This window comes from Megalobrama amblycephala, linkage group LG20 (genome assembly GCF_018812025.1).
Source record: "Megalobrama amblycephala isolate DHTTF-2021 linkage group LG20, ASM1881202v1, whole genome shotgun sequence".
NCBI lineage: Eukaryota > Metazoa > Chordata > Actinopteri > Cypriniformes > Xenocyprididae > Megalobrama > Megalobrama amblycephala.
In genome coordinates, this window is record NC_063063.1 from 24515423 (window position 1) to 24542519 (window position 27097).

The window sequence follows — 27097 nt, forward strand, 5'->3', positions numbered from 1 at the left end:
CAATAAAAAAGAACAAAACATACCATATTGAGATCTCGTAAATGAACAAAACTGACTGACAATGAAAACCGACTGTCAATGAAATTTCGAAAAGGAACAAAACTGACCATCATTGAGATCTCGTAACCGAACAAAACCAGCCGTCACAGAAATCTCATTACCAAATAAAACAGAAATCTCATTGAAATCTCGTAAGGGAACAAAACCGACTGTCTTTAAAATCTCATAACAAAACCGACTGTCTTTAAAATCTCATAACAAAACAAAACCGACTGACACTGAAAAAAGACCATCATTGAGATCTCATAACGAAACAAAACCGACTGTCTTTGAAATCTCGTAAATGAACAAAGCAACAAAACCGACCATTTTTGAAATCTCATAAAACAAAACCGACTGTCTTTGAAATCTCATAACAAAACTAAACCGACTGACACTGAAAACTGCATTGAAATCTAATAACAAAACAAAACTGACTGTCTTTGAAATCTCATAACAAAACAAAACCGACTGATACTGAAAACTGACCGTCATTGAGATCTCATAACCATACAAAAAAAACACCAACCATCATTGAAATCTCGTAACGAAACAAAACCGACTGTCTTTGAAATCTTGTAAAGTAACAATGGAACAAAACCTACAGTCATTGAGATCCCGTAAAGAAATAAAAACAACCATCATTGAACTCTCGTAACGAAGCAAAACTGACCATCTTTGAAATCTTGTAACGAAATAAAAAACAACCATCATCAAGATCTCATGATAGAACAAAACCGACCGTCATTAAAACCTCATAAAGGAACAAAATCGACCGTCACTAAAAAAAATTAACGGAACAAAACCAATCAGAAGATTTAAAAAAAAACCCAAAAAACATAGGATGACAAGATGACATTTAAGATGACACACAAAGACATCAAGAATCAGCACATGACTCTCAACAATGGTGACAATCAAAAGTGTCATGCCGCAATGCATGCTGGGAACAATAGTACAAAACCCAGCATGCATCTCTGCATGAATAAATTATGCAGCTATTATTATTTTCTTTAATTCTAACTATTTGCTTTTATTTTTGTTGTGGTTTTGTTGTCTTTTAGTAGCTTTTTGTTATGTACAGAGTTGATCTGATTGTCTCAATATTTTGTTGTCACCATTGTTGACTGATTGTTCATATCTGTGTTTGTCAATGTAGTTTTTTTTTTATCTTCCATCTTCTGACTGATTTCTGCAATACAGTGTGTTCTCATATTGCAGTAAAACATGGTTTGTAGTTCAAATTTGTTAATGGGACAACACAATTATTACATTCAAATGACATCAGTGATTCAGGCTATTTCACAATGATTATAAAACCATCAACAGCTAAAAATCTTTGTCTGATCCCATTTCATCTTTCGTTGCTACTGCAAATGAGTTTGACAGACACACTGTCACAGCAGCTAGAAAAGATGAACATAAGAGTTAAGAGCCCAACTAATGGAAACACCAATCACCATTATGGTGACTTCAAATGAAACAAACATGAGCGTTAAACTTCTGTTAATTTTTAATAAGAACGTCTGTAGATGAATGACTATCTATCAGAATAGCCAATCTGGGATGCGTTTCCCAAAGCGAACTATGGTCGTAAGTTCCGTCATTACCAATAGAGTTCAATGGGACTTACAACCATAGTTAACTAACGATGCTTAAACGTTCGGGAAACTCGCCCCTGGTTAGTAATATATGAAGCTGTAATGATGTTTCTGGAGATGTTTAATCCTCTGCTGAGATCTTGAGAGATTTCATGTCTTTTATCTTCAGTTGGTTTCATCTAAGGCTGTGGCTGAAGTCAGTTGTAGCTCTTCTGTTCTATTCTTTCCTTCAGTGATTCTGCTTGTTAATAGGCTTGTTAATGCTAAGATGATTCTATAAATAATATATAAAGATTTTGTGGCTCAGATAAGGTCCAGTTCTAGTTTATTTCTTTGCTCTTGGCTGACATGTAGTATTGCTATGGCCTGCTTGCGGCTCAGATCTGGCAAACAGGAGCGGCCCACCCAATTCCATGCCACGTGGCCTAGATCATCATACCACGCATGGCAGATGTAGGCCGGATCTGAGCCGGCACAAAGTTGCTATCTGGGTGAGTAGATATATCTTTTAATCAAGTCAATGAGAAAGAGTGAGTGAACGAGAGAGACACTATTTGTTAATAGACTGCAGCTGCTGGTGGACAGATTACTGTTTATTAAAAAGCAATAAAGGCTCACATCCAATAAACTCTGACAATATGTTTAAGTATTTTCAAATGTCAAACCAAAGTTTTAAAATTTCTAGATAGAAGCAAACAAAAATTTACAAAATAATGTACACTACCGTTCAAAAATGTGGCGTAAGATTGTTTTTGAAAGAAGTCTCTAATGCTCACCAAAGCTGCATTTGATCAAAAACAGTAATATTGTGAAATACTAACATTTTAAATGTAAATTATTACAGGGAGTGACGGCAAAGCTGAATTTGTTAGTATCACATGATCCTTCAGAAATCATTCTAATGGGCAGATTTGGTGCTCAAGAAACATTTATTATTATGATAAATTTTGAGAACAGTTGTGCTGCTTAATATTCTAGTGAAAACCGTGATAGATTTTTCTCATGATTCTTTGATGTATAGAAGGCTCAAAATAACAGCATTTATTTAAAGCAGAAATCTTTTGTAACATTATAAATGTCTTTAGTAACACTTTCGATCGATTTTAGTGCATGCTTGCTCAATAAAATAATACATTTCTTTCTCTTGACCTCAAACTTTTGTCTGTAGGTGGCGGTTGACTGTAAAAGTTGCCGCTACTATGCTAAAAACACTTACTCTGAACAAGAACTCTGCCTGACTCTCTGTGATGAAGTTAATAAACACACCTTTAATGCAACCACCACATCATTTCCTCTTAAGTCTGGCTCATTCCGTTACATAACAGAGCTTAGGTTTTTTTTTTTTTTTCAAGTGAGTCTGATGCTCTGAACATGGCATGTGCTTTGAGCTGAGATTAAGATCAGAGGTCACAACACACAAGATCCACCTCATTCGAAACAAACATACACAAATTAGGCAGGATGTTAAACTCTTACTTGAAATTTCAATGTTAATTTCTGCAACATTTGGCCATCTAATTGTAATCCAAATCCTGTTAAGAGACTGAATTAATTTTGTAAGGGCAGGAGTCAATCAATGAATTTATATAGTTATTTATTTGCAGTCAGGAGGCATAGATGCAACAAGACAGACATAGAGGAGTCTATGGCCAACATAAACACTTAAGGGTTAGAGACAAACACAAAAACAAAATAAAAAAAAAGGGGGGGGGGGGGGGGGGAACAAAGACTGATCCCTCCGTTCCAAAGAGAACCTCACTAGGATAACACCTCCAATAAACACACACACCTCTATATAAAAGAGCTCTGTAATATTGGATAGAGATAAAGATATATTTCAGAAAGTCTTTCTAAGGACTAAGATAACTAAGATAAGTGCTTGTATAAGATTTCAGTGCACTGACAAGAAAATAATCGTTCAAAAGAATCATTCTTCAGCTCACCCAAACATCATATGCAGTTCACTTAAAGATTCAACAAAGCACACTAGCTTGACATCATTTTTAAAATGTGATTTTTTAATTCTGTACATGTAATAAATGTGATGACAAGGTATTCAGTGTTGATTGCTTTTAAGGTCACAATTCCGCATGTGCTTGACATCGCTCGCTTGGAAAAAAGCGGTTAGAAATGGTCAGTTTCTAATGAGTCCTGCACTCCACTCTCAGCACAGGCTTCCATTGCACAGATTAATATCCTAGAGCAGAGACTCCACCTGTTCAAAACCATAAACCTTCACACAGATTTAGAACATAATATTAAATCATAACTGATACATGATGATCAAGCACATGTAATATACAGGTTACTAACAGACCATACAGTAAAGAAAAAGAAGAAAAAAAAAAAAAGAATTTAAAAGGAAACGCAATGAATGCCAGAATGCTTCCGTAATATATGCCCAATTACTGAACCATCTGAAGGGCCTTGAAAACTCCCATCCCTCCCGAGAGGCTCATCTGAAATTCAACTCCCTGTCCGGGCATCCGTAGGGATCCATATTCCTCATCAGGATGCAGAAGTGACACTAACGTATCAGTTTTAGGCGTATCTGCTTCTTATGGAGGATGAGGGTGATGGCAAGGAGAAAATAAGCATACAGATAATATTCGCTCAGGCTCTTGAACAGCTTTCCCTCTTTCTTTTAAAGATAAGTTGATGCATAGACTTTTGTTACAATTGTTTTCTCAGAGTAAAAGACATTTTGAACGATTAACAGCACACTTCACACTCCCACAGAGTCTATTAGGTTTATCGCACACATTAAAAAGGTGAAAATTACAAAAAATTAGACAAGATAAACAGAATAACGGATGAAAAATGAAAGACAGGATCAGTAAGGCCAAGGTTGAGAGATAAATCAAAAGGGAAACAGAACTTACGCAGAAAAAAAATTATTGGGTAGACATGAATCTAACTTGTTCTAAAACATCTTTTGATTCATATTGGAATAAGATGAGGGATTTCATTTCACTGTATTCCGAGTAGGTCTAAATTAATTTCTAGATTAATGCGGTTATTCTTCTGTCCCTCTGTACCTAGAGGCCATTAATCAGTGCTAGTGTTTCTCACAGAACACCCAGTACAATCAACATCGAAGTTCACAGTCAAACACACTCTAAAACCAGGTAGCTGTTCTGAAGATGTTCGTTTAACAAAGCAGTTTAATCTCTAACTGAGGCATCACAACCTGATCCCAGATCAGCTGGAGATGTAACAACAGCATATCTCCTTCCCTATCACACACGCGCACACAGAGTCTTCATGAGCCTGCCATCAAAAGAGGAGGAGGAGAAGGTCGGGTCAAAACTCCCACCACTAAAACCAAAAGAACACCGTAATCTGACCAAGCAACATTTCCTTTACAAGGTGGCTTCTTCCTCAAGAGTCAGGGTGGATGAGATTATACTTGAGGAAGAGAAGATGATGGGCAAAGGGATTTTATTATGTTAAATAAAAAGTTAAAGCGCTTCTGAGTACAGAGCCAAGGGAGGAGGAGGAAGAGGAGGAGGGTGGACCCGATGCTTCTAGCTCAGGAGCTGACGAATCTCCTTGTGCATGTGACACAGGAAGTCCACATAAGAGGCCCCACCATTGTTGCTCTTATCCTCCACCAGGAAGTGCTTGAAGATCAGCTCCAGCTTATCTTCCTGTTTCACCACCATGAGCTGAAAGACAACAAAAATCCTGTAAGTAATCTTATGGAGGAAAGAACATAGGAGGAGTTCCTACTACAAAGTAGCAAAATTACAAACAAATTATAATATAAAGTAAAAAAAACAATTAAAAAAATAAATAAAATGTCAAACAACAACAATTACTATTCTCCAGAACCCACCCGTTAAAATAAATGGTAACACTTTAGTTTAGGGTCCAATTCTCACTATTAACTAGTTGCTTATTATCATGAATATTACTAGTATATTGGCTGTTTATTAGTACTTACAAAACACATATTAATGCCTTATTCTGCATGACCATATTATCCCTCAATCCTACCCAATACATAAACTTAACTACCTTACTAACTATTAACTAATAAGCAGTAATTAGGAGTTCGTCGTGGCAAAAGTCATAGTTAATAGTTAGTTAATAGCAGTGTTTGGGGTAACGCATTACTAGTTACTCAAGTTACTTGTAAAGTAACATTACTTTGAAATTTACAACAAAGTTAATTTTTCCCCATTTATTGTCTAACAGCTTTCCTGACCCCATGTTGAACGAAATTGTAAGTGCAGAGGCATTTTGTGTAAACATGGCGGTTACTGTAGTTCTAGACTAAATGTGGGCATTTACTCATCTCAATTGCACAAAAACAAATTCAGTATTCATGAAAATTAATAAAACAGTGAAATCTCAGAATATTATGCAAACTTGCAATAATTAAATATATTAAACAAATACGCTTTATGTATTTAATCTCACTTTATTAACCAATGTCTTTGCTGTTGACCTTTGATGATCGAATTCAACCATGCTAATAAGCAAAAATGACTTTAGATAAACATCACATTTGTGATTAGCCTGAAGATTATTCATTTCACTTTTGGTATGAAAGGGCCTTTACATTTGCCAAAAAACAGAACTTTTTTGCTGTTATTAAAAAACAAGCAAGCAAACCCAGCCAAGGTGAGGAAAAAGTAGTGAAAAAAGTAATGTAACACATTTCTTTCTTTAAAAAGTAACTAAGTAATGCAATTATTTACTTTGTTTAGGTAGTAAAGTAATATTGTAATGCATTACTTTTAAAAGTAACTTTCCTCAACATTGGTTATTCCCTGTGGCTATGTGGTCCAGAAAAGAGTCAGATTAATGTCATGGACAGTGTGAATGCAAGCCAGGTTCTTTTTCCATGCTTAGTTCCATTTTTTTTTTTTTTTTGGTCTAAATATGGTTCTCAAGGTCTCAAGTGTAAAAACACTCTATAATCATGAGTGACCCTTGCCCCCCCAGTAGTGAAGAATAATCACAGATGAACATTAATCTGGACTGAAAACTACTCCCTTTTCCCCCTTAGTCAAGGTCATGCATAATTCCTGGATTATCTTGCCTTCATATTCCTCATGCTCATCTCATTTTGCTAATAATTATATTGTACTGAAGTTTAAAAAAAAAAAAACACACACACACACACAAATGATCTAAGCTTTCAGAGAAATAAACAATCTTTTCAGCTGTCCGAATCACAAAAATCTGCAAAAGCATAATATCAAGCCCTGTGACGTATTTACCTTCATGTATCGTGAGCGCTGTGCCCTGACGGACTCGATAATCTCCCTCAGTCTCTTTGAAAAAGGATTATCCAAAGCCGGCAGAGAGGTCTAAACCAGCAAAACACACAAAAATTGCCAATGTTCACATAATCTCATAAAATTTAGCATGCAAAAATAGTTCAAGTATCTTGAGTAAAGTTTCATGTGTGCTTATAAGGTGGAGCTATAAAACTCTGAATGAGGTAAAAACCAAATGATTTATGGACAATATGCATGCATTTTATTTTATTTTAAAAATAGCATTTATAAAGGGTCGTACCATGCTGGGGTCTATCTGGCTGAAGGCAGGTGTGCCAAAGATGTTCTGAAGCAGCTCCTGCTGGGCATTGACCCCCACCCAAAGGAAAATGTTCAGTCCATTCTCTAACAGGTACACTCCTCCCCTAGACAGTCTCTCCTCCGAGTCTCTCACTGCCACAGGCAGAGACATGCTCTCAACATCCAGCTGTTGCTGTAGAGAAACCGGGAATGTAACCATCACAGCTCAATTACAATATCAAATGGGGTGATATTATGGTGTTTGTCTCTCACCAGCGGAAGCAGCCGAGGGTAGAAAAACACATGGCTCTCAGCCACATCCATAGCACTGACCAGCTGTCTCAGGTAGGCACGGTCATCCAGGGAGACGTCCGCCCCGGGCTGCAGAATGTCACTCTTCAGCACACAGTTCAGATACACGGGCAGCAGCTTCATACATTCTGGTAAAATCAACTGTACACAGAAAAATAGATAAGAAAATATCAATACAGTGTAGGATAACAGAATTACTGATATATGGGCTGTCAATAGGTTAACATTTTTAATCGCATACTTATCTTGAAATTAAACATACATCATTTATCTTGTTTAAAACGTTTATTTTGTCATCATTTGCTATATCCAGCAAAGTAAACTATCAGATAGAAAGGTGATTCTCACAAAACTATTTTCTGCAAGCTTTTTTTTCCAAAGGTAAATTTAGGTGTCTTTCCAAAAGGGACACTTGAAGACTCCAAAAAGGACACTAATTATATAAGGAGTCCATATAATTCATAGATTTATGCATACCAAAGCACCCATGAAAAAAAAAATACAGAAAAAAAAAAAAATTTGTACAGTATGTATACAGTGCAACAACAGAGCTTCTTTACATTTTAGACAAGTCAAGTTGTGATACCAAACAGGACCACATGGAGATGTCAAAAAACAAAAACAAACAAACAAAACTAAACCAACCACCTTGACCTGACTGCATATAACTACTATACTAGTACACGGATACATTCAGAATTACTAAACAAAGCAACATACACAACAGATAAAAACATTATCTTGAATGTGTGTAAAAACTATGTACTGAATGCACTGAAATGTGTCTGTGTATAAATACAATGTGTGATCAGTGCATCGAGAGAGCACATACACGGTTTGTTTGCCCATCAATATAACGGACTTGCGCATGCTTACATGTACGACTCTTGTACGTCCCCACAATCGTCTTTACCTTGATTACAATCCGCATCCATCAAAACTTTACTAGCGAGACACTGGTTTGCTTTATGTAGCCGAGAAACAAAGTTTGCGTATGATCTGGCCATACAGCGGTGGGATGTTTTGACATTCTGTTCAGTCTATATTTCACACAGCACAATGCGTGAGGGCTCGAGTTCCTCAGAATGAATAATTCACTGAAAACTGGCCTTGAGTCACCGTTATCGCTGCCATTTTTGATATAATAAGCCTGGTTTTCTTTACTGTTTTAGACTGACTGTTTGAACAATTTCACTTACTGGATAATTGGACTGAAAACTTTCCCAGAGTTTATCAGCTTAAAATGATCTGATCACAAACAGAAGCGATAAAGGGTTAGAATAGAAATTTTCGCCTACCAGGGTTACAGGTGCTTGCGATGATCAGTGTGATAAACTCCTGACTCCCAAGATCATGTAACTGCATAATGTAAATTACATCAATGTCGCAATTTCATGTGTTTTAGTAATTTATTTGGGTTAAATTATTTTAATGCGACTTTGAATTAATCACATGCGTTAATGCTTTAACGTTGACAGCCCTAATACAGGGTTTGAAATGAACACCCACCAAATGCGGGTGAAAATCCACTGTAACTCATATCAACACACTAGCCAATTTGGCAAATTATGCTATCAGAGCCCTTCCCCTAAAAGGAGCCTCAAACATTAGCAAAACAACACGTAAAGAGGGTCGCACAGTAAAAGAATTGCCGTGCAGCACCACAACTTTAAAATTCCAGCACATTGTTTTCTATGATTGTACGAACACTGGCGGCGCCCAACTACGACTCCGGCTGTTCAAAATCATTGTCATTCACATTGTTTTCCATTAAAATACAATGATTTAGGACGAGTATATGTACGTACTGACTTCACCCTAGGAGCTTGTGTATTTATCAGTAACAGGTATGTTTTTGTGGCTTAAATAAATATGCTTCATAGAGAAATAATATAATCACACTTTCTCTCACTTTCTCGATGTTTTTACAAATACCTTAATTCAAACTCACTGACACCACTTTGTTCATTCTTGAAGTTAACTTTTGCCTATATTGTGATCCGTTTTAAACTCCCGCCTTGAAGTTGAGAACGCGAGTACAGAAAGACGCCACCAGTGTGCGATAAACCTGCCTGTGAGATGTCCGCAGCACTGCGCTTCCCGTCTGCTGTGCTGCCAGAGCCCTAGGAGACAATTAAGAGGCTACTTTTTCCAACCTTTTCTCATAAATGCCGCATGTCCAAGACTTTTGGGCAAAAAGCACCCTAGTGTCTTTATTATTACATGCAGGTAATTACAAGAGGAGTCACAGAGAATTTTGTGTTTATTTCTACCTTATTTTATTTGAATGGTATCAGAAATAGATTTAAGAATAAATATATTTAAATCTAAGCTGTGTCTTAATCTGGTAATATTGCTGATATGATAATCTGGTATATTTCTAATATTTTTGTTTTGTCATTTTATTTATTTTGTTTTGGTGCTCAAGAAACATTTCTTATTATTATCATCATTGTCATTATCAACAGTTCTGCTTCTTTAATATTTTTGTGGAAACATAACACTTTTTTTCAGGATTCTTTCATGAATAGAAAGATAAAAAGAATAACATTTATTTGAAAAAATCTTTACTGTCACTTTTTGATCAATTTAATGCATCCTTGCCGAATAAAAAAATTAATAAAAAAAAATAATAATAAAAAAAAAATAATAATAATAATAATATCTTACTGACCCCAAAGTAGCAGTGTACAATACCATTCAAAGGTTCGGGGTTCAAGTTCAAGTTCAAGTTCCTTTATTTGTCTATTTAACAATGCATCCTGGAAAAACGTATACGGTTAAAATGGTATTAAGCAGCACAGCTCTTTTTTAACATTGATAATAATAATATAGGTTTCTTGAGCAGCAAATCAGCATATAAGAATGATTTCTGAAGGCTCATGTGACACTGAAGACTGGAGTAATGGTGTTGAAAATTGCTTTGCCATCACAGCAATAAATTACATTTTAAAATAAATTCAAATAGAAAACTTATTTTCAATTGTAATAATATTTCACAAAATTACTGTTTTACTGTAATTTTGATCCAATACATGCAGCTTCTGTGAGCAATGCATAAGAGACTTTTTTCAAAAACATAAAAAATCTTAACAACCCCAAACTTTTGAATGGTTCATTCTTCATTGTAGCACTTGTGGGTGGGTTTCTATAGTTACCTGCCCTGCTGACGATGGACTGGCACAATTCTTGCGGTAACAGGCTAAGATCTGTGCACACTGATTCACCAGGCTATCACGTACATTCTTGGTAGGACTGCTGAGTACACTCCGATATGCTGCAAACACATATAACAATATATTCTTAAAACTCAAATCAGATGGTCTCAGAACACAATAAAAAAAAAAAAAAAAAAAAAAGGGATCTTTAAGACTTAAGAAAATGACATATTATGAATAACGCAAAATGTGTAGGTGTTGAGAACCTGTTGAACAAGTAGGTGTTTATGGTTATGACAATCAATCATGACAATTTATTAATGACTTGACTTTGCAGCCTAGTTTTATTAAATGAGGTAGGTTAAATGAGGTAAGTTAATCGAAATAAAATGAAAATAAAATATAACAAAATAAAATAAAATCTTAAATTGGTATAGCAGTGGTGGCCCATAAAATACTAAAGCAGGAAGCAGTGAGGTGGTGTTGATCCAGCCGGCGTGAGAGGATGTTTGTGGTTTCACTCACCATATTTGGCGAAGAAGTTGATGATTGTGTCAGTCTCACAGTTCCTGTACAGGTCTGCCAGCTGGGAGCAGCAGTTCACTGCCATGTTATGGATCCGAAGCCGTCGCTGACCATTGCAGGTGGTGTACAGAACAGCACACTGAAGGGAGAGTGGAGTAAGAAAAAAAAAAGAAGAGAACGATACAGACAAAATGGTCAGTACAGTTGAGGTGATTAAATGTTGAGCTGACTGAATTCAGTGTAGCTGACACTTCACATATGTGTGCAAGACTAGACACACACACACCTGCATTAGAGCTCCAGTTTCCTCACTGAGCTTGTCGTCATGTCTGAACTCCACGGTAACGGTCTTGTCACAGTCTAGTCCTGCCAGCTCTACATCTGTGGTGTTACTCATGTAGAAGGAACCAAAGAAGTCGGTCGCCCGGATACCTGCCACAGCACCGCACACAAGTTCAACTCTACCTTTATGCCAGTACTTTCAATCAATGGTATAATGAATAAACAGGAAGTGGACAAAGGTCACATGGATTTATATCTTTTATGTATTAAAATATTTATAATAATATGTAATATCAAAATTGGGACCACAGAACAGTGATACAAACCAAATCATAAAATAATGCATTTATAAATTTGGGTTTTTTTTGGGGGGCTATTTTAAATCTGTCACAGTTTGAATGTGGCCCTTTTGGCTTCAGAAGCTGAGCACCTCTGTCATAATGAGAGGTGACTTACACTACCGTTCAAAAGTTTGAAGTGCTGAAATGGTAATAAGAAATGTTTCTTGAGCACCAAATCAGCATATTAGAATGTTTTCTGAATGATTATGTGACATTAATGCTGCTGAAAATTCAGCTCTGACATCACATGAACAAACTGCATGTTAAAATATATTAAAATAGAAAATTATTTTAAATTATATTTTAAAATATTCAGTTTTTACTGTATTTATGACCAAATAAATGCTACATTGTAAGAGTAAGAATATTCACAGAAAAACATGTTTTTAAAATCACACTGACCCCAATGTGTGTGTGTGTGTGTGTATATATATATATATATATATGTATACATTGTGATAGGTAAATGGCAGGATGAAGAAAAAAAACAAACAAAACAAAACAAACCAATAACATTCAAAATCTGCCGTACAGAGCCGTATATTCACCTGTGCTGGTGCGGACCCTCATCACTGCATCAAAGCCCACCTGCTTCTGCACATCTCTCCTCAGGTCATTGAGGAAACGCTCCTGGTCAGTCGAAGCCTGAAACAAACCACAGTGTGTATAATCATAATGCATGTTGTTATTGGTTAAGGAAATTTTTCTGATCTGCTCATGTATGGTAAAGATGACTGAATGAGTGGTATAGTTCTCTCTTACTTGGAAGTAGGTGTATTTGTAGATGGATCCGCCTGTTGAAGTGGGGACCACCCCTAACGTTGCTACATCAACATACTGGTTGGGAAAGAGGAAAAGGTCCACACAGCAACCCTGCGCAACACACTCCTTGGCTAAGGTGTTGTAAAAACTAACTTGTGGCTGGAATAATGACTGCAAAAGAAATAGGAGGAACTTCAGGTCGTGTCGAATAGAGAGGGTCTTCCTAAATGTCCTTAATAAATACCACACTAAAAAAACTCCTGTTATAATGTTCCCATTGTAGTGAATGTAATAAGCAGTAGAGATTTGAGAGGAAAAGGTCATGGTACCTTCTCTTTATCAGTGCCCACTAGTTTCTTATCCTCCCTGTTCTTCAGTTTGCCTGGAGCCTCAGCGATGGGAAGAGATGAGTGGAAAACAAAGAGCTTTCCAGCACAGTCTGCAGCCTAGATAACAAAACAGAAATGTCATTATAAATGAACATTTCCACTCAGGGTGGACATAAAATACTCAAGCCAAAACACAAACAAAAACAAAAAATCTTCCATGAATAACACTACACTTTTTAGATATGCTCGAAAAGGTACAACAAGGCTGACATATTTTTGAATCACAATGAGTTGCGGGAATCATTTACATTCATATGATGATGTACACTCACTGAGGACTATGAAATTGTGCTAATGCAATAAGATCACATACCTTGAGCGCTTCCAGCCCAGCCTGAATAACAGGCCCAAATACAGTCTCAGTTTCCCGCGTGTCAGCAAACATCTCAGGAATCTGATCCAACAAACTGGGGGCAACAAATATTTTTATAATCAATGCACTTTGATGGTCATAAATTCAGTGAATTCACTGAATAATGTGGCTTTTTTTTTTTTTTTTTTGAAAGAAACTGATACTTTTATTTAGCAAGGATGCATTAAATTGATCACTAGTGACAGTAAAGACAAATTTTACAAAATACTTTTATTTACATTTTTTTTTAACTTTCTATTCTTCAAAGAATCCAGAAAAAAATGTATCATAGTTTCCAAAAAAATATTAAGCAGCACGTTTTCAACATTGATAATAATAATAATAATAATAATAATAATAATAATAAATGTTTTTTGATCACCAAATCGGAATCGTGAGACTGAAAGCCAGAGTAATGGCTGATAAAATTTAGCTTTGCCATCAAAAGGAATAAATTACATTTAAAAATATATTAAAACAGAAAACAATTATTTTAAATTGCAGTAACATTACATAATATTACCGTTTTTACTGTATGTTGATCAAATAAATACAGCCTTTGTGAGCACAAGATGTCTTTCAAAAATATCTTACCAACACCAAAATTTTGAATGGTAGTGAACAAAAACCAAAGCCTACCTCTCAATAACCACCCTGGACTCTGAGACATTGACCAGAAATCCATCCAGTAGGGGCACAAACATGTCAGCCACATCTGACACAACCATCATCTGTGGCTGGGCAAGGGAGGCCTTGACGTTATAGAAATGAAGCACCTTATTGTAGGTGACAAAGCCAACTCGAATGTTTGATTCCACATCAGGATTCTGTCTGCAGGAACAATAAATAGGCAATGTCAAAATCATACTATTAATTGTACATGCAAAAACACTTTGAACAGATTTCTGTAGTTGTTCCTGATGGTTCAAACTGCTTCTTGTTTCAACTCTCACCTGGGCAAGTAATCCAACAATGTCTTCAGCTCCTGGCATACGATTCCTACCATGCCATTCTTCACAGCATTGTAGGACACGTCAATCAGGAAGATGAAGGCTGGCGGTTGAGGAAACTTGTTATTCTGTCAATAAATAACATGTAAATTAGCAATCTCACACATTTCAGCACAGATTGTAGTGGCATGATTGGAACTTATACTGTACCTTACAGTAGTCCACAGTAGCCATAAACTCATAACTGCCCATCGAGAGCTCCGGTCGGTCGTAGCAGTCCACCCTCTTCCCTGTGTGATCCAGATGCTGGAAGTAATGGGGAGGCACTAGAAGAGTGAAAGGAGAACAAAAATGAAAACATTAGATGTTGATTAGGATGAATTCAACATGATAAACGTGTTACTGGAGCATGACTAACCCTCGGTGACACAGCTGCAGAAGCCACACTGGAAACGACGGCCACCTTCGATAAACTGCATGAACGGGCACATATAGGCCTTACAGCGATTACAGCGGATGGGACCACTTTCTCCATGATCTACAAGATATGGCGGTGTCTGCCAGTAAAAAGCAATGACGCCATTACCTACAGGCCCTTTTGCAATCATTTTAAAGGCAAACAACAACATTCAGAGAATGTGGCTTTTTACCTCATCTGGAGGCAGAGTGGCCAGGGGTTTAATGACAGCAGCCAGGGGCACCTGGGACTGTTTGGCCATGTCGGAATTGCAGGGCACGTTGTAGGCTGTACAACGGATGTAGCGTGGACTCGCATTTCCTATACAGAGATGAATATAATGCATATTTAATTAAGACCTGTAACATCATGGAATAAAGCCTACTTATGCTAAAAAAAAAAAAATGTATGCAGTATAAAGAATTTAGTAAGCATATTAGAGCTAGTTTTCCATTCCAATTCTCTATTCTTACCTTGATCTCTAACTTGGAATTTGGTGGTGACAAGAGGTGGGGCTTGACCTCTGACCCCTGTTGTAAAAGGTTCACTTCCCTTGTTTGCTTTGTCATCCTCAATAACCTGAATCTGAGAGAACAAACACCAGCCTAAGAAAGAGTGCCACACCTTTATTCATGAACAAACACAACACACCCTGACCTTTCACCTGATAAACCTCTTTATGCCCATATAAATCTAATCCAAACAGGATCAGCAAGTTTAAATGTTTAGCACCACATCTGATCATCTAAACCAGATTAAAGGAATATTCAAGGTTGAATAAGTTATGCTTCATCAACTGTACCCGATACATGCTCTCTCCGTGAGTTTGGCTCTAATTATAATGAACAGTCATTTTTGACGTCACATTTTTTTATTGTTAAATGCCAGAAATAAGGTCTGTGGTTAAAACAAGCCCACTTATGGAGAGTAAAAGTTGTTTTTATTAGTTATTTTATGATGGGAAAAAAGTGTAAGAAACAAACTTTTGTTGGTGACAGATCTTCTTATCTGCAATAAATCAAAAGCCAAAGGAAAAGATTTTTGATCTGAGTAACTTCTGGTTTGGCCAACAAAATTATGTCAACCCTGCTCCTCTACTACTCCCTCTTGTCATCCCACAGATACCATCGATAGACCCTGAGTAGCATCTTACCAAGAATATTCCTTTAAATGATGGGTCATAATGTTTACATTAGAGACAGCCTTTTAAACCATAAATAAGAACATGCCAGTCATGCACACACTGTCACTATATAGCATGCAGGAGTGTTGATAGGAATGGTTTTGGGTGGGTACCAATGACTGCTCTAAACATTATAAAATATAAGTCAATTATCCACATCATTCAAAGAATTTATTGATTTAAATAGTCATTATTTACTCCCTCTCATGTCATTACAAACCTGTATGACTTTAATTCTTCTGTGGAAAACAAAAGACTACATTTTGAAGAAAGTTGGGAACAAAACCATTGACATCCATAGTATGGATGGAGAAAAAAAAAAGAAGAAAAAAAAAAAAAAAAAGAATTTCTCAAAATATCTTCTTTTATATTGCTCAGAAGAAAGTAAGTCATAGTTTTGGAACAATATGAATGCGAGTAAATGATGACCACTCTCATTTTTGGGTGAACTATTGCTTTAAGTTCATGTTATACAGATGTTATAGAGGTGTGTTCATCTTGATAAGTAAGCTGGTCTGGTGCACTGAGCTACTGTCAGAACCATAATAAGAACAGAGAATAAAATATTCATCTAGATAGAGTCACTGGCATCCCTATGAGTAAGGAACAGAGAAATTGGGATACAGTATAACAACACAGAACAGCATAGAGACACGAGGCACTTACTGGACTGGGGATTGCGTCTGGGTCTATTCTATGTCTTGTTTTCTGCACAGGCGGCATGTCAGAGGCTTGCTTTACATTTTAACAATTTAGTCAGCAAATTATAAGAGAGGAGAGGGATAGAGAGAGAAGCCAAAACAAAAGAAAAAGAGAGAAAGAGCAGAGAAGATAAACAGAAGTGTAACCACAGTTACAGTTCCTCTGTTTTTTCCAAGCCTAGAATTACTGATGATTAATCACACTGTTTAGCAGGCAGTATAAGAGGCATGTGTGCAGTTATTGCAAGGCGGCACGAGCAAAATTTTCAAGCCTTGTAAAATCTACGAATCTGGATGTTATTGTTACTTATAGCCGCCATAGTGCATGCACATCAGACACAGGAGACTCCAGAGCGAAGCCTTTCTTAACACAAGCACATCACACACCTATATACATAGATATTCTTTATTACATACCAAGGGCATGTCTGTGTGTATGAGTAAGTGAGTGAGTGAGTGTATCCAAGTGCATTAGTACTGAAAATGATGGCTCAATATATTAAAAACCAAGGCTCTAAACCAGTTCAAGTAACAAAACGAAAATCGGAAACAAACAGAATTTTAACAGGAACATAAACAAAAATGGAAATTAAATCAAGTATAATCTTTCTGAACAGAAACGCTCAAACTGACATTAACCAGTTAACGTTATTTTATTGTTGTGTTTAATATTTTAATTTGGCAGTAAAGGAATCATGAATTCAAAAAGTAATGAGTGAAATACCCACGCTCAGTCATCATAGGCAAGACGCAATGGCAATGCGTTTGCACATATAAGGCCAATACGTGAAACTTAATTAACAGATTAACAAAGTGAAACAAAAATACAGTGCTGAGTATCGGTTAATTTTTGTAATGCACTCCATAAACAAGTTCAAGGAAACCGAGATGGCAGAAAGCGGCATCCTGTTTGTTTTCTCTATTTTACAAGGGTACGCAAATAAAAGTAGACCCTTAACAGTTTCGAATGATGTATTTTCTGTATGACCATAAATGGAGTATTTTAAGTTGCTTCCACTGTTATAAGGAAAAAATCAAGTGATTGCACAGGTGCCTCACACACAACATATTGTAGCATTGCTAACTTGACATCTCAGCGTGTTCATTATTAAAATAAAATTGTCGACCAAATATATAAAAAGTTATACTGCTCAATTTAGGTAGTCCGTAGTACAATCTGTGCCACTCAGCGTGACCACCGCCAAACTGTGGTGTTATGCCAAGCATGTTTCTGCATGTCAAGGATGATGTTTTACGACGTTATTAGATACCAGACCAAGACTCTGTCTGTGTTATTTGAGTGAGGAAAATGCTGTACTATTATTAAATTAAACCCAAAAGAGTAAAAAAAATTAAATAAACAAATGTATATATTTATATAGATATCTCCCTATTTTTTCTAATCAAACTGTTTGAAACAATGTTACAGAAGGAATGCATGAACAAAAATGTTAAAATACAGATTGATTTTTTTCTTCTGTTTTTAAACCCTGTTAACACACTTGAGGTACTAACACAGTGGATGTGTGGTGGACAGTGATTTTGTGTTATTTGTGCTGTTCATACCGGGCTTGGAATAGAATCAGGATCAAGCCTCTTCGGGGCAGGTGGTGCTGGGGCAGGTGCAGCAGGAGGCGCTCCGTAATTTGGCTGCCCAGAATACGGTCCTGAATAGCCAGGTTGAGGACCTCTGACCTGCCCGAAAGCACCTGTTAGGGAAAAAATATATCATAGGCAAATCAATTGACAAAAATCAAAGTCTTGTGAATTAATTAGGGTTGTTAAAGGGTTAGTTCACCCAAAAATAAAATTTTGTACTTGTTCCAAACCTGTATAGCTTCCTTAAATACACTGACATGCAACTGTCACAGATGATTACCGAAAACTTTAATAGTTTTTAGCTAGCAACACTGATGCGCACCGTTTTGCTGAGGAGGATATCCCTGCATTCCTGGCTGTGGTGGTGGCCCTGACAGGGAAGCATTGGTAGGACTAGGTGGCATGCCATGTTGTGAAGGGGGTACATGATTAGCCTGTGACATTGGAGGCCCTTGCGATGCCATTGGAGGCCCTTGCGATGCCATTGGAGGCCCTTGCGATGCCATTGGAGGCCCTTGCGATGCCATTGGAGGCCCTTGCGATGCCATTGGAGGCCCCTGCGTTGTCATTGGAGGCCCCTGCGAAGCCATTGGAGGCCCCTGCGAAGCCATTGGAGGCCCCTGCATTCCAGCAAGGGGAGGCCTTGGTTGTGCACCAACTTGTGGTGGAAACCCAGTAGCGTTTGGAGGTGGACCTGAGTGATAAGGTGAGGGTTGAGAAACTGGTGGTTGGGGTGGCATGACCCCTGGGAACTGAGATGGAGTCGAGGTGGGTGGTGGTCCTCCAGGGAAAGAGGAGGGCTGGGAGGTGGGAAGCAGAGGTCTTTGGAAAGAGGGCTGTGTTGGAGGAAGTGGGCCTCCATATGACTGGGTGGGACCCAGAGGCGGGGCTGTGGAAAAAGGAGGCTGAGAGACAGGCGGAACTTGAGGGAAGGACTGTTGAGAAACAGGTGGTGGGGCTTGGGGCTGAGTGGGGCCAGTGGAGGAGAAAGGCGGGACAGCATTTGGGAAAGGCTGCTGGGCAGGAGGTGGAGCTCCATAGTAGGACTGAGGGGGAGCCTGAGCCATAGCTTCAGTAGGCAGAGGCTGTGTGGGAGCAGTGGAGGTGAGTGGAAAAGTGGGAGGAGCTGCAGGTGTGTAGGCAGCGGAGATAGGAGCCTGGGATACGGAGGGAGGGGCTAGAAAATAGAAAGAACAAATTGTTGATCACAGCATATGATATTTATGATATTTTATGATATTTAAGTTTAAAAAAAAAAAAAAAAAAAAAGAAGTTATTTACCATAGCCTGGGCCTGCAGGGGATGGTGCAGTGGAGCCAACCTGCATGCTGGCCATCTGATTGGTCATCTGCTGCATGCTGACAGGTGGAGCTCCAAACTGCTGGCCGTACGGGGGCTGAGGACCAGAGAGATTCACCGCAGCTGGAGTGTAAGGTTGAGACACTGGAGGCCTGAACAAGCAATGTAAGACCAATGTAAGACAAGACAATGCAGAGAAACTAGGGATGCACCGATATGATTTTTTGGGGCCGATAGCGATTTTAACAAACAATTATTGGCCGATACCGATATTTGTCACTTACATATGAAATGAACAGTGCTTTTTAGGTAGGTTTAATAGTTTTCAGGTACAGAAATGAAGTAAACAAATTTAAAATAACACTGCATATCCTTCACTGTATAAATTATATACATATTAATCATTCTTTATTGTAACACACTTTATTGTGATTAATCTTCTAATTTGTTTTTGTATACACTTTAATATTTTTTGTAAGTTTAAATATGTATTAGATCTGCACTGGAGAGAGAGAGAGAGAGAGAGAGAGAGAGAGAGAGAGAGAGAGAGTTTAATGCGCACTTATTGTGCTCTGTATTGTTTCGGTTTTGTGGTGATTTTATTGGAGTGAAAATGGATGCAATAAACTTAAAGTTGCCATAGAATGTAATATAAGTCTAAGGTGTCCCCTGAATGTGTTTGTGAAGTTTCAGCTCAAAATACCCCATAGATTTTTTTTTAATTAATTTTTTAACTGCCTATTTTGGGGCATCATTAACTATGAGCCGATTTAGGCTGCGGCCCCTTTAAATGCTCACGTTCTCCGCTCACGGAGCTCGCGTTTGCCTTAAATAGTGCATAAACAAAGTTCACACAGCTAATAACCCTCAAAATGGATCTTTACAAAGTGTTCGTCATGCAACATGTCTAATCGCATAAGTATGGTATTTATTTGGCTGTTTACATTTGATTCTGAATGAGTTTGATGGTGCTCCGTGGCTAAAGCTAACATTACACACTGTTGGAGAGATTTATAAAGAATGAAGTTGTGTTTATGAATTATACAGACTGCAAGTGTTTAAAAAAATGAAAATAACGACAGTCTTGTCTCCATGAATACAGTAAGAAACGATGGTAACTTTAACCACATTTAACAGTACATTAGCAACATGCTAACGAAACATTTAGAAAGACAATTTACAAATATCACTAAAAATAACATGATATCATGGATCATGTCAATTATTATCGCTCCATCTGCATTTTTCACTATTGTCCTTGCTTGCTTACCTAGTCTGTTGATTCAGCTGTGCAGATCCAGACATCCTGCCCTTGTCTAATGCTTAAACGTGAGCTGGCATATGCAAATATCGGGGTCATACATATTAATGATCCCGACTGTTACGTAACAGTCGGTGTTATGTTGAGATTCGCCTGTTCGTCGGAGGTCTTTTAAACAAATGAGATTTATATAAGAAGGAGGAAACAATGGTGTTTGAGACTCACTGTATGTCATTTCCATGTACTGAACTCTTGTTATTTAACTATGCCAAGATAAATCCATTTTTTTAATTCTTGGGCACCTTTAATAAAACATTAGTAAATTTTTGGTCATCATTCTGATGGGGTCCGCTACACTTATGAAAGTCAAAAAAGATTTTAAGTCAAGAATAGTGTGCGATCTTTTGTTATTTGATTAGCATTAAAGCACAGACAGCAGCGCTGTCTAGGATTATGTAACAGACATTATACAGCTCCGCGCCTTCACAGAGTTAATTTATAAACCATTGGTTTGTTATATCGGCCTTTTTCCTGCTATAGCCGATATGCCGATGGTTGTAAATTGAGCAAAGATTGTCCGATAAATATTGGTGGTCAATACATCAGAGCATCCCTAAGAGAAACCATGAAAAAATAACTAAATTTGCATTTATTAAGCATTGAAGGGAGATTATTAGTAACCCATTTTTTAATGTCAGCAACAAAACTGAAGAGGTAACAATCCAAATATAAATCGATAAGAGGGAAAGAGTGAAGGAACATAGTTATGTGCTGATATGTCAGGTCACTGACCTCTGTGGTGGAGCACCCATCGGAGGTGGTCCATTTTGAGTTTCTCCTTGCCCAAACTGAGAATAGTTCTGGGCACCTGAGACAGGTGGCGCCCCTGAGGTGGGGGGTCCTCTCATACCTTTAGGAGGACAGACAATAAATAATTAAACAGTTTATTGTTCAAACTTTTATGATTATCTGTTAACAACAAAAGGCATTTCATGTAAGCAAATTAGCAGCCTAGAATATAGAGTTTGATTTTACACTTTAGTCCTTTTTCTTTCTCTCTCTCTTTCTTGTGACATTATTGTAAAGAATAAATAGCTGTAAAAATGCAGGACCTAGACTAAGCAGGAGGGGCAGGAAAAAAATTATTATAGGCCAGAAGTGGACCGAGTTTTTTCAGACTATTATTCTTAAAGATCAACCTAATCCATGTATTATGTTGCAGTTGATTACACTATCACCAGCCAACTGTGTGCAAACTAATTTTGTTTAGACTCAAAGCCAATTTTTACTTGCATTTGGTACCAGTGTCAGTTTTGGACTCTGTACACAAGCATTACAAATATATAAAAGCAGTCAAATAACTCTTGATTCTTGTAAGGGAAAGTATGTTCGCTCAATCAACAAAACAGGATGCTTAACATACTAATGTTCAAAATAACATGAGACTGTTGTAAAAAGAGAAAATTAGTGGGGAAAAAAGTGATGTAAACATCAACAGGCAGGCAGAATGACTCTTTCCACGGCAGAGTTTTTACTGCATCCTGCCGTTTCCATTGCCACAGGTGAAGCAGGGCCCAGCCATCCTGCACAAATCGCAGGGAATAGAGAAGAGGACAGGCTGCTAAGCAGAATTAAACCAGTTACCTAGGTCAAGAGGAGAGGAGGAGGACAGGTCAGAGACTAAGTTTGTTGCGAGAGTCTTAGAGGGAAAGCTTGCATAAGGAGAATATCCTGCAATACAAGAAAGAGAGAGAAGTAAAAAAATGGGAATGAAATGTGAAAACAGAGACAGGTAAAAAGAGGAGGCTGGGAGGGAGAAATCAGACTGTCACTTTCTTCTTCGTTTGTTTGGCACTCTGAACAAGCACAGCTGAAAGATGATACATCTAAGAGATTGAACTTAAGGCCCTATTAAATGATAAACTGTCATAAACATTTTCTGAATCATTCACAATCATTTTGTACTTTCACCCCCTTACCTTGCGGTTGACCTTGTTGGTAGGCAGAACCTGGCCCGTTGTAAGGTGCGTACTGAGCTGGATATCCCGATGGCACATGGCCGCCCCCATAGCCAGGCTGGGGGTAGCCCTGATACCCAGGCTGAGGCTGCCCATAAGGAGAGGCCATGTGAGGTTGCTGGTTGACATTCATTCTCAGTTCATCCCTAACTCTGAAGACAGGGCAGAAAACAGGAGGAAAAAGATAAGAAGAAAGTGAGTGAGTAAATCTATATTTATGAGGTACTGCTGTGAGAAGTGCTTAAGAGGTCTTGTTAGTCGCTCTGATGCTTTCAGGGGTCTAAAGACATGTACGACTGGACTGCTGGCACAGCAAAACTCCCGACTAATCATTTAAGCTCAGACCAGTGCAGCAAATGTTGACATAAAAGAGAAATTTGCCAGAAAAGCTCTTTCGCACTTCAAGCCAGAAAAGCTTTGAGATTTCTAAAAGCAAGCAACACAAGGAAGTTGATGAGCAAAAAAATAACTGGAGCATTTCACTTTAATTTTAAGCATCAGAATCAAAATTATTCATTTATGATGGCAAAACCCATTTCAGCATAGACCTCACCCTTGTTTAAAGTGAAATATGATTTATTCAGTATTTGATAGGGAAAATGTACACCTCGTCTATTGTATTATACGGTCAAATCATGAAGGAATTAATGAAGGCCCTTAAATATAAAGATTCGCAATTCTTATCTTGCATAATGTGTGATTTCTTAATGAAAATGTTACAACAGGATTTAAATTATCCAAAGAGAATTGACTGGATCATGTAAAATGGGTATTGCAGATCAGAATGGAGCCAGATGTGAATGAAAGCTTGCAGTGGATAATGGAGGACTACGTGGAGGTGGAGGTCAAGTTCATCCTGAAGATGATTTCAACATCATTAATTTTATTAATGTTAATGAGAAAGAAACTACAGCATTAACGACTGGCAAGAGTTTAGAAAGGTTTAGAAAAGTAGCCTGAAATGTCCAAAGAGTTATTTGGATATTAGTTAGCATTAAAGTGTTAGTTCACCCAAAAATGAAAATTATGTCATTAATGACTCACCCTCATGTCGTTCCAAACCCGTAAGACCTCCGTTCATCTTTGGAACACAGTTTAAGGTATTTTAGATTTAGTCCGAGAGCTTTCTGTCCCTCCATTGAAAATGTATGTACGGTATACTGTCCATGTCCAGAAAGGTAATAAAAACATCATCAAAGTAGTCCATGTGACATCAGAGGGTCAGTTAGAATTTGTTGAAGCATCGAAAATACATTTTGGTCCAAAAATAACAAAAACTACGACTTTATTCAGCACTGTATTCTCTTCCGGGTCTGTTGTCAATCCGCATTCACGACTCTGCTGCTGCTGCTGCTTCTTCTTCTTTCCTGTTTTACAGCGGTTGGCGTCCAGTTTATTGGAGCATTACCGCCCCCTTTTGCTCCGGAGTGTGGTTCACGACTCCGCAGTGACGCTGCTGACGTGTTATCTAGTACGCCTAAGCTTCGTTTACAGTCTGAGGGAGACGCACGCTGTATTCAAGCTATTCTACATTGTTTGTGTTTTGGCATTGCTATATTTTTTAAAATGGTGCATAAGTGTGCATGTCGCGGATGTCCTAATCGCCAAAAACAACCACGGCGACGTAAAAGTGCATTAACAACGCCGACAGATGAAAGGATTCAATGGAATCAATTCAATGGAAAGGATTCCGGAAGAGAAGACAATGCTGAATAAAGTTGTAGTTTTTTTTATTTTTGGACCAAAATGTATTTTCGATGCTTCAACAAATTCTAACTGACCCTCTGATGTCACATGGACTACTCTGATGATGTTTTTTTTTTATTACCTTTCTGGACATGGACAGTCTACCGTACAAACATTTTCAATGGAGGGACAGAAAGCTCTCGGACTAAATCTAAAATATCTTAAACTGTGTTCCGAAGATGAACCGAGGTCTTACGGGTTTGGAACGACATGAGGGTGAGTCATTAATGACATAATTTTCATTTTTGGGTGAACTAACCCTTTAACTAACAGCCCACATGGCCTAGTAAGTAAAGCCAGCCAAATAAGAAAAAATGTTTCAGAACTGAACAAGATATTTCATTGTGATGAATAAAATTGTTTTAGAATAAACAAATAAATAAAAGAAAATGCATTAAAAAATTAAATTTCATGTCAACTTTAAACTATGCCAGGAAAACCTTGAAGTGAACCTTGATCATTTTAAACCTCTGTATTAGGCATAATACTTTTTAATAAGACTGATGATGATGATGATGATGATACTACTCAACAAAAACATTATTCACATAAAGCACACCCTAATAGCATTCACAGAGCATAGCAGACTTCTGACGGCAATGCGTTCCACACCCATCCCAAACATCTGAGAAACTCACTAGTCCACAATCTAAAAGTTTACTTGAGTAAGTCCTGAAGCTGCTTATATAATAGTCTTTAATAGTGTCTCCCACATATCAATTTCACAAACAGAAACGCAAGCAGATTGGAGTGGACTCAAATGACAAAATTAGTGCCAGTACACTTGCTTTCTTAATAGCAGATGTTACGATGACTTCAAAATGCATATGGAAAGTAGAATCAACAGCTATTATGAAATATCTAGATCTAAATTTTAGACTTCAAAGCATGTTCTATAAAAATGCCGTTCCTCTGGTTTATAGCATGTAACAGCTGAGAAGCTTTAGCACAACAGCCTTGAATAATGTTGAATAATTCAAGGCAACGGATACCGTAATAGTATACAGTAACCCATGTGTGAGGACTTTCAAAGATAAACACGCTCAATTTCCATCTATCTGTCTGAAATGAATTGACAACCCTGCTGCATGACCTGAATATACTCAGAGGAGTTGTGTACAAGATCACAACAAGTGACAACAACATTACGTAAAGGGAAACCAGCAGACATGGAAATTCAAGTTTTAGACTCAAACTCGAGTTGCAAGTCTCTTGACCCAAGCAACTGGTTTCATGACCTAAGGCTTAAAGACACTGATGATCAAACAAGCAAGCTGCTTCTAAAAATTTGAAGAAAGAGATATAGTTGTCAATAAAGGGGCGTGGTCTATAGTAAAATATAAACATGTACATTTCTCAGGCACCCATTAATTTACTATGGGGAACACTAAACGAAATTTCCTTTTTAATGGGTATTCACAGAAAACTTGCATAAAAGATGTTTAGTTTAAGTGAACATTGCTTTCTTGACAACTTAAGAAAAAGAAAATGATGTATTTCACTTCGCGTCAGAGATGCGAACGTGTCTGGAAACCAGTGCCGTGCTTTCACTTTCATACACACAAATTTGGAAAATATAAGAAGTAAAGAGAGACATGAGCATGTTACACAAATAAGAAAAAACAATTAAACTAAAAATACATTAATATCATAATATTAAGAGACTAAGCAGAAAGAAATGTCAAACAAGAAGTTGAGAAACAAAATCATAACATACAAGTTAAACAGATGCTTTACAGCACCAACACGTGAGTTATTAAAAAGTGAATAACATACTATTAACTGGGCCATTAAGTTACATTACACACGTTAAGCTTTAATAAACAACTGCATTTTAAAATCACTAATTTGCGTGTGAGGACATTAAATCCACTCACTCTCTCACCTCTTGCTAAGCTAATTTGGGATGTTTATCGTTGCTGGTTATTAAAACACAATCAGGAAATGACCCACTGGGTCTGCCAACACGTATCTCACCTCAATAAACCCTTATATCGCATGAATTACAGGAAAATGTGTCACTTTAATGTATTAAATATAAACAAAACTCATAAATGACTCGACGCTGCGGCTCGCGCTGAATGTGCTAAGCTAAGCTAGCAGTGACAGGGAAATAAATAACCAAATAAAAGAACAAATATCTAGCGCAATCTGACAGCTCACCTCATAAACAGCTTGATGGGTTAACGAACGAGTCGTCGGGACGCCGTTCCGGTTCTAAACGCCGGTAAACGCGATAAGGCTGCCGTTCTTTCACGGAAAGAGAGTAGAGAGACAGACGTTTAATCCCTTCCTCACGCGCACCGGAAGAATTGAGGCTATATGCCACGTCCACATCCGGTCATGATGAAGAAGTAGTTGATGATGTTGGAGGACATTCAACGTTCACTTTTTGTACAAATAAAAATGTTGCATATAAGAAGTCTTTTTACAGAATTATCAGTAGCTTGATTGCTAGCTGACCTAAAAGATATGGCTCAGTGAATTAGTCTATAGCATACTTTTATTTTGCACTGTAGGTACTAAATCTAAACAGTAAAGATATGTGGGACATTTGCGTTACTGAGCAAACCTAAAGGCCATTGGAACAC

The 27097-nt window shown here is 37.6% G+C and overlaps 1 protein-coding gene across 5 annotated transcripts; it reads right to left on the reverse strand.

Moving 5' to 3' along the window:
• Nucleotides 1-3637: 3637 nt before the first annotated feature.
• On the reverse strand, nt 3638-26835 carry sec24c (SEC24 homolog C, COPII coat complex component). 5 transcript variants are annotated; one of them, XM_048170394.1, is made up of 26 exons: nt 26670-26835; nt 22722-22912; nt 22387-22473; nt 21535-21652; nt 19464-19633; nt 18676-19359; nt 18505-18633; nt 18150-18292; nt 15173-15284; nt 14893-15020; nt 14661-14799; nt 14453-14568; nt 14246-14370; nt 13932-14123; nt 13254-13347; nt 12881-12997; nt 12552-12722; nt 12338-12434; nt 11453-11598; nt 11167-11305; nt 10642-10760; nt 9556-9606; nt 7445-7624; nt 7173-7364; nt 6872-6961; nt 3638-5308 (listed from the first exon to the last, which is right to left on the reverse strand). In XM_048170394.1, exons 1-26 carry the CDS (start codon nt 26672-26674, stop codon nt 5168-5170), a joined length of 3876 nt encoding a protein of 1291 aa, XP_048026351.1. In that variant the 5' UTR covers nt 26675-26835; the 3' UTR covers nt 3638-5167. The 5 variants fall into 5 exon arrangements, with proteins under 5 accessions (XP_048026351.1, XP_048026350.1, XP_048026353.1 ...); XM_048170393.1 differs by having other exon boundaries at nt 18505-19359; XM_048170396.1 differs by lacking the exon at nt 22387-22473 and having other exon boundaries at nt 18505-19359; nt 26670-26834.
• Nucleotides 26836-27097: the final 262 nt, after the last annotated feature.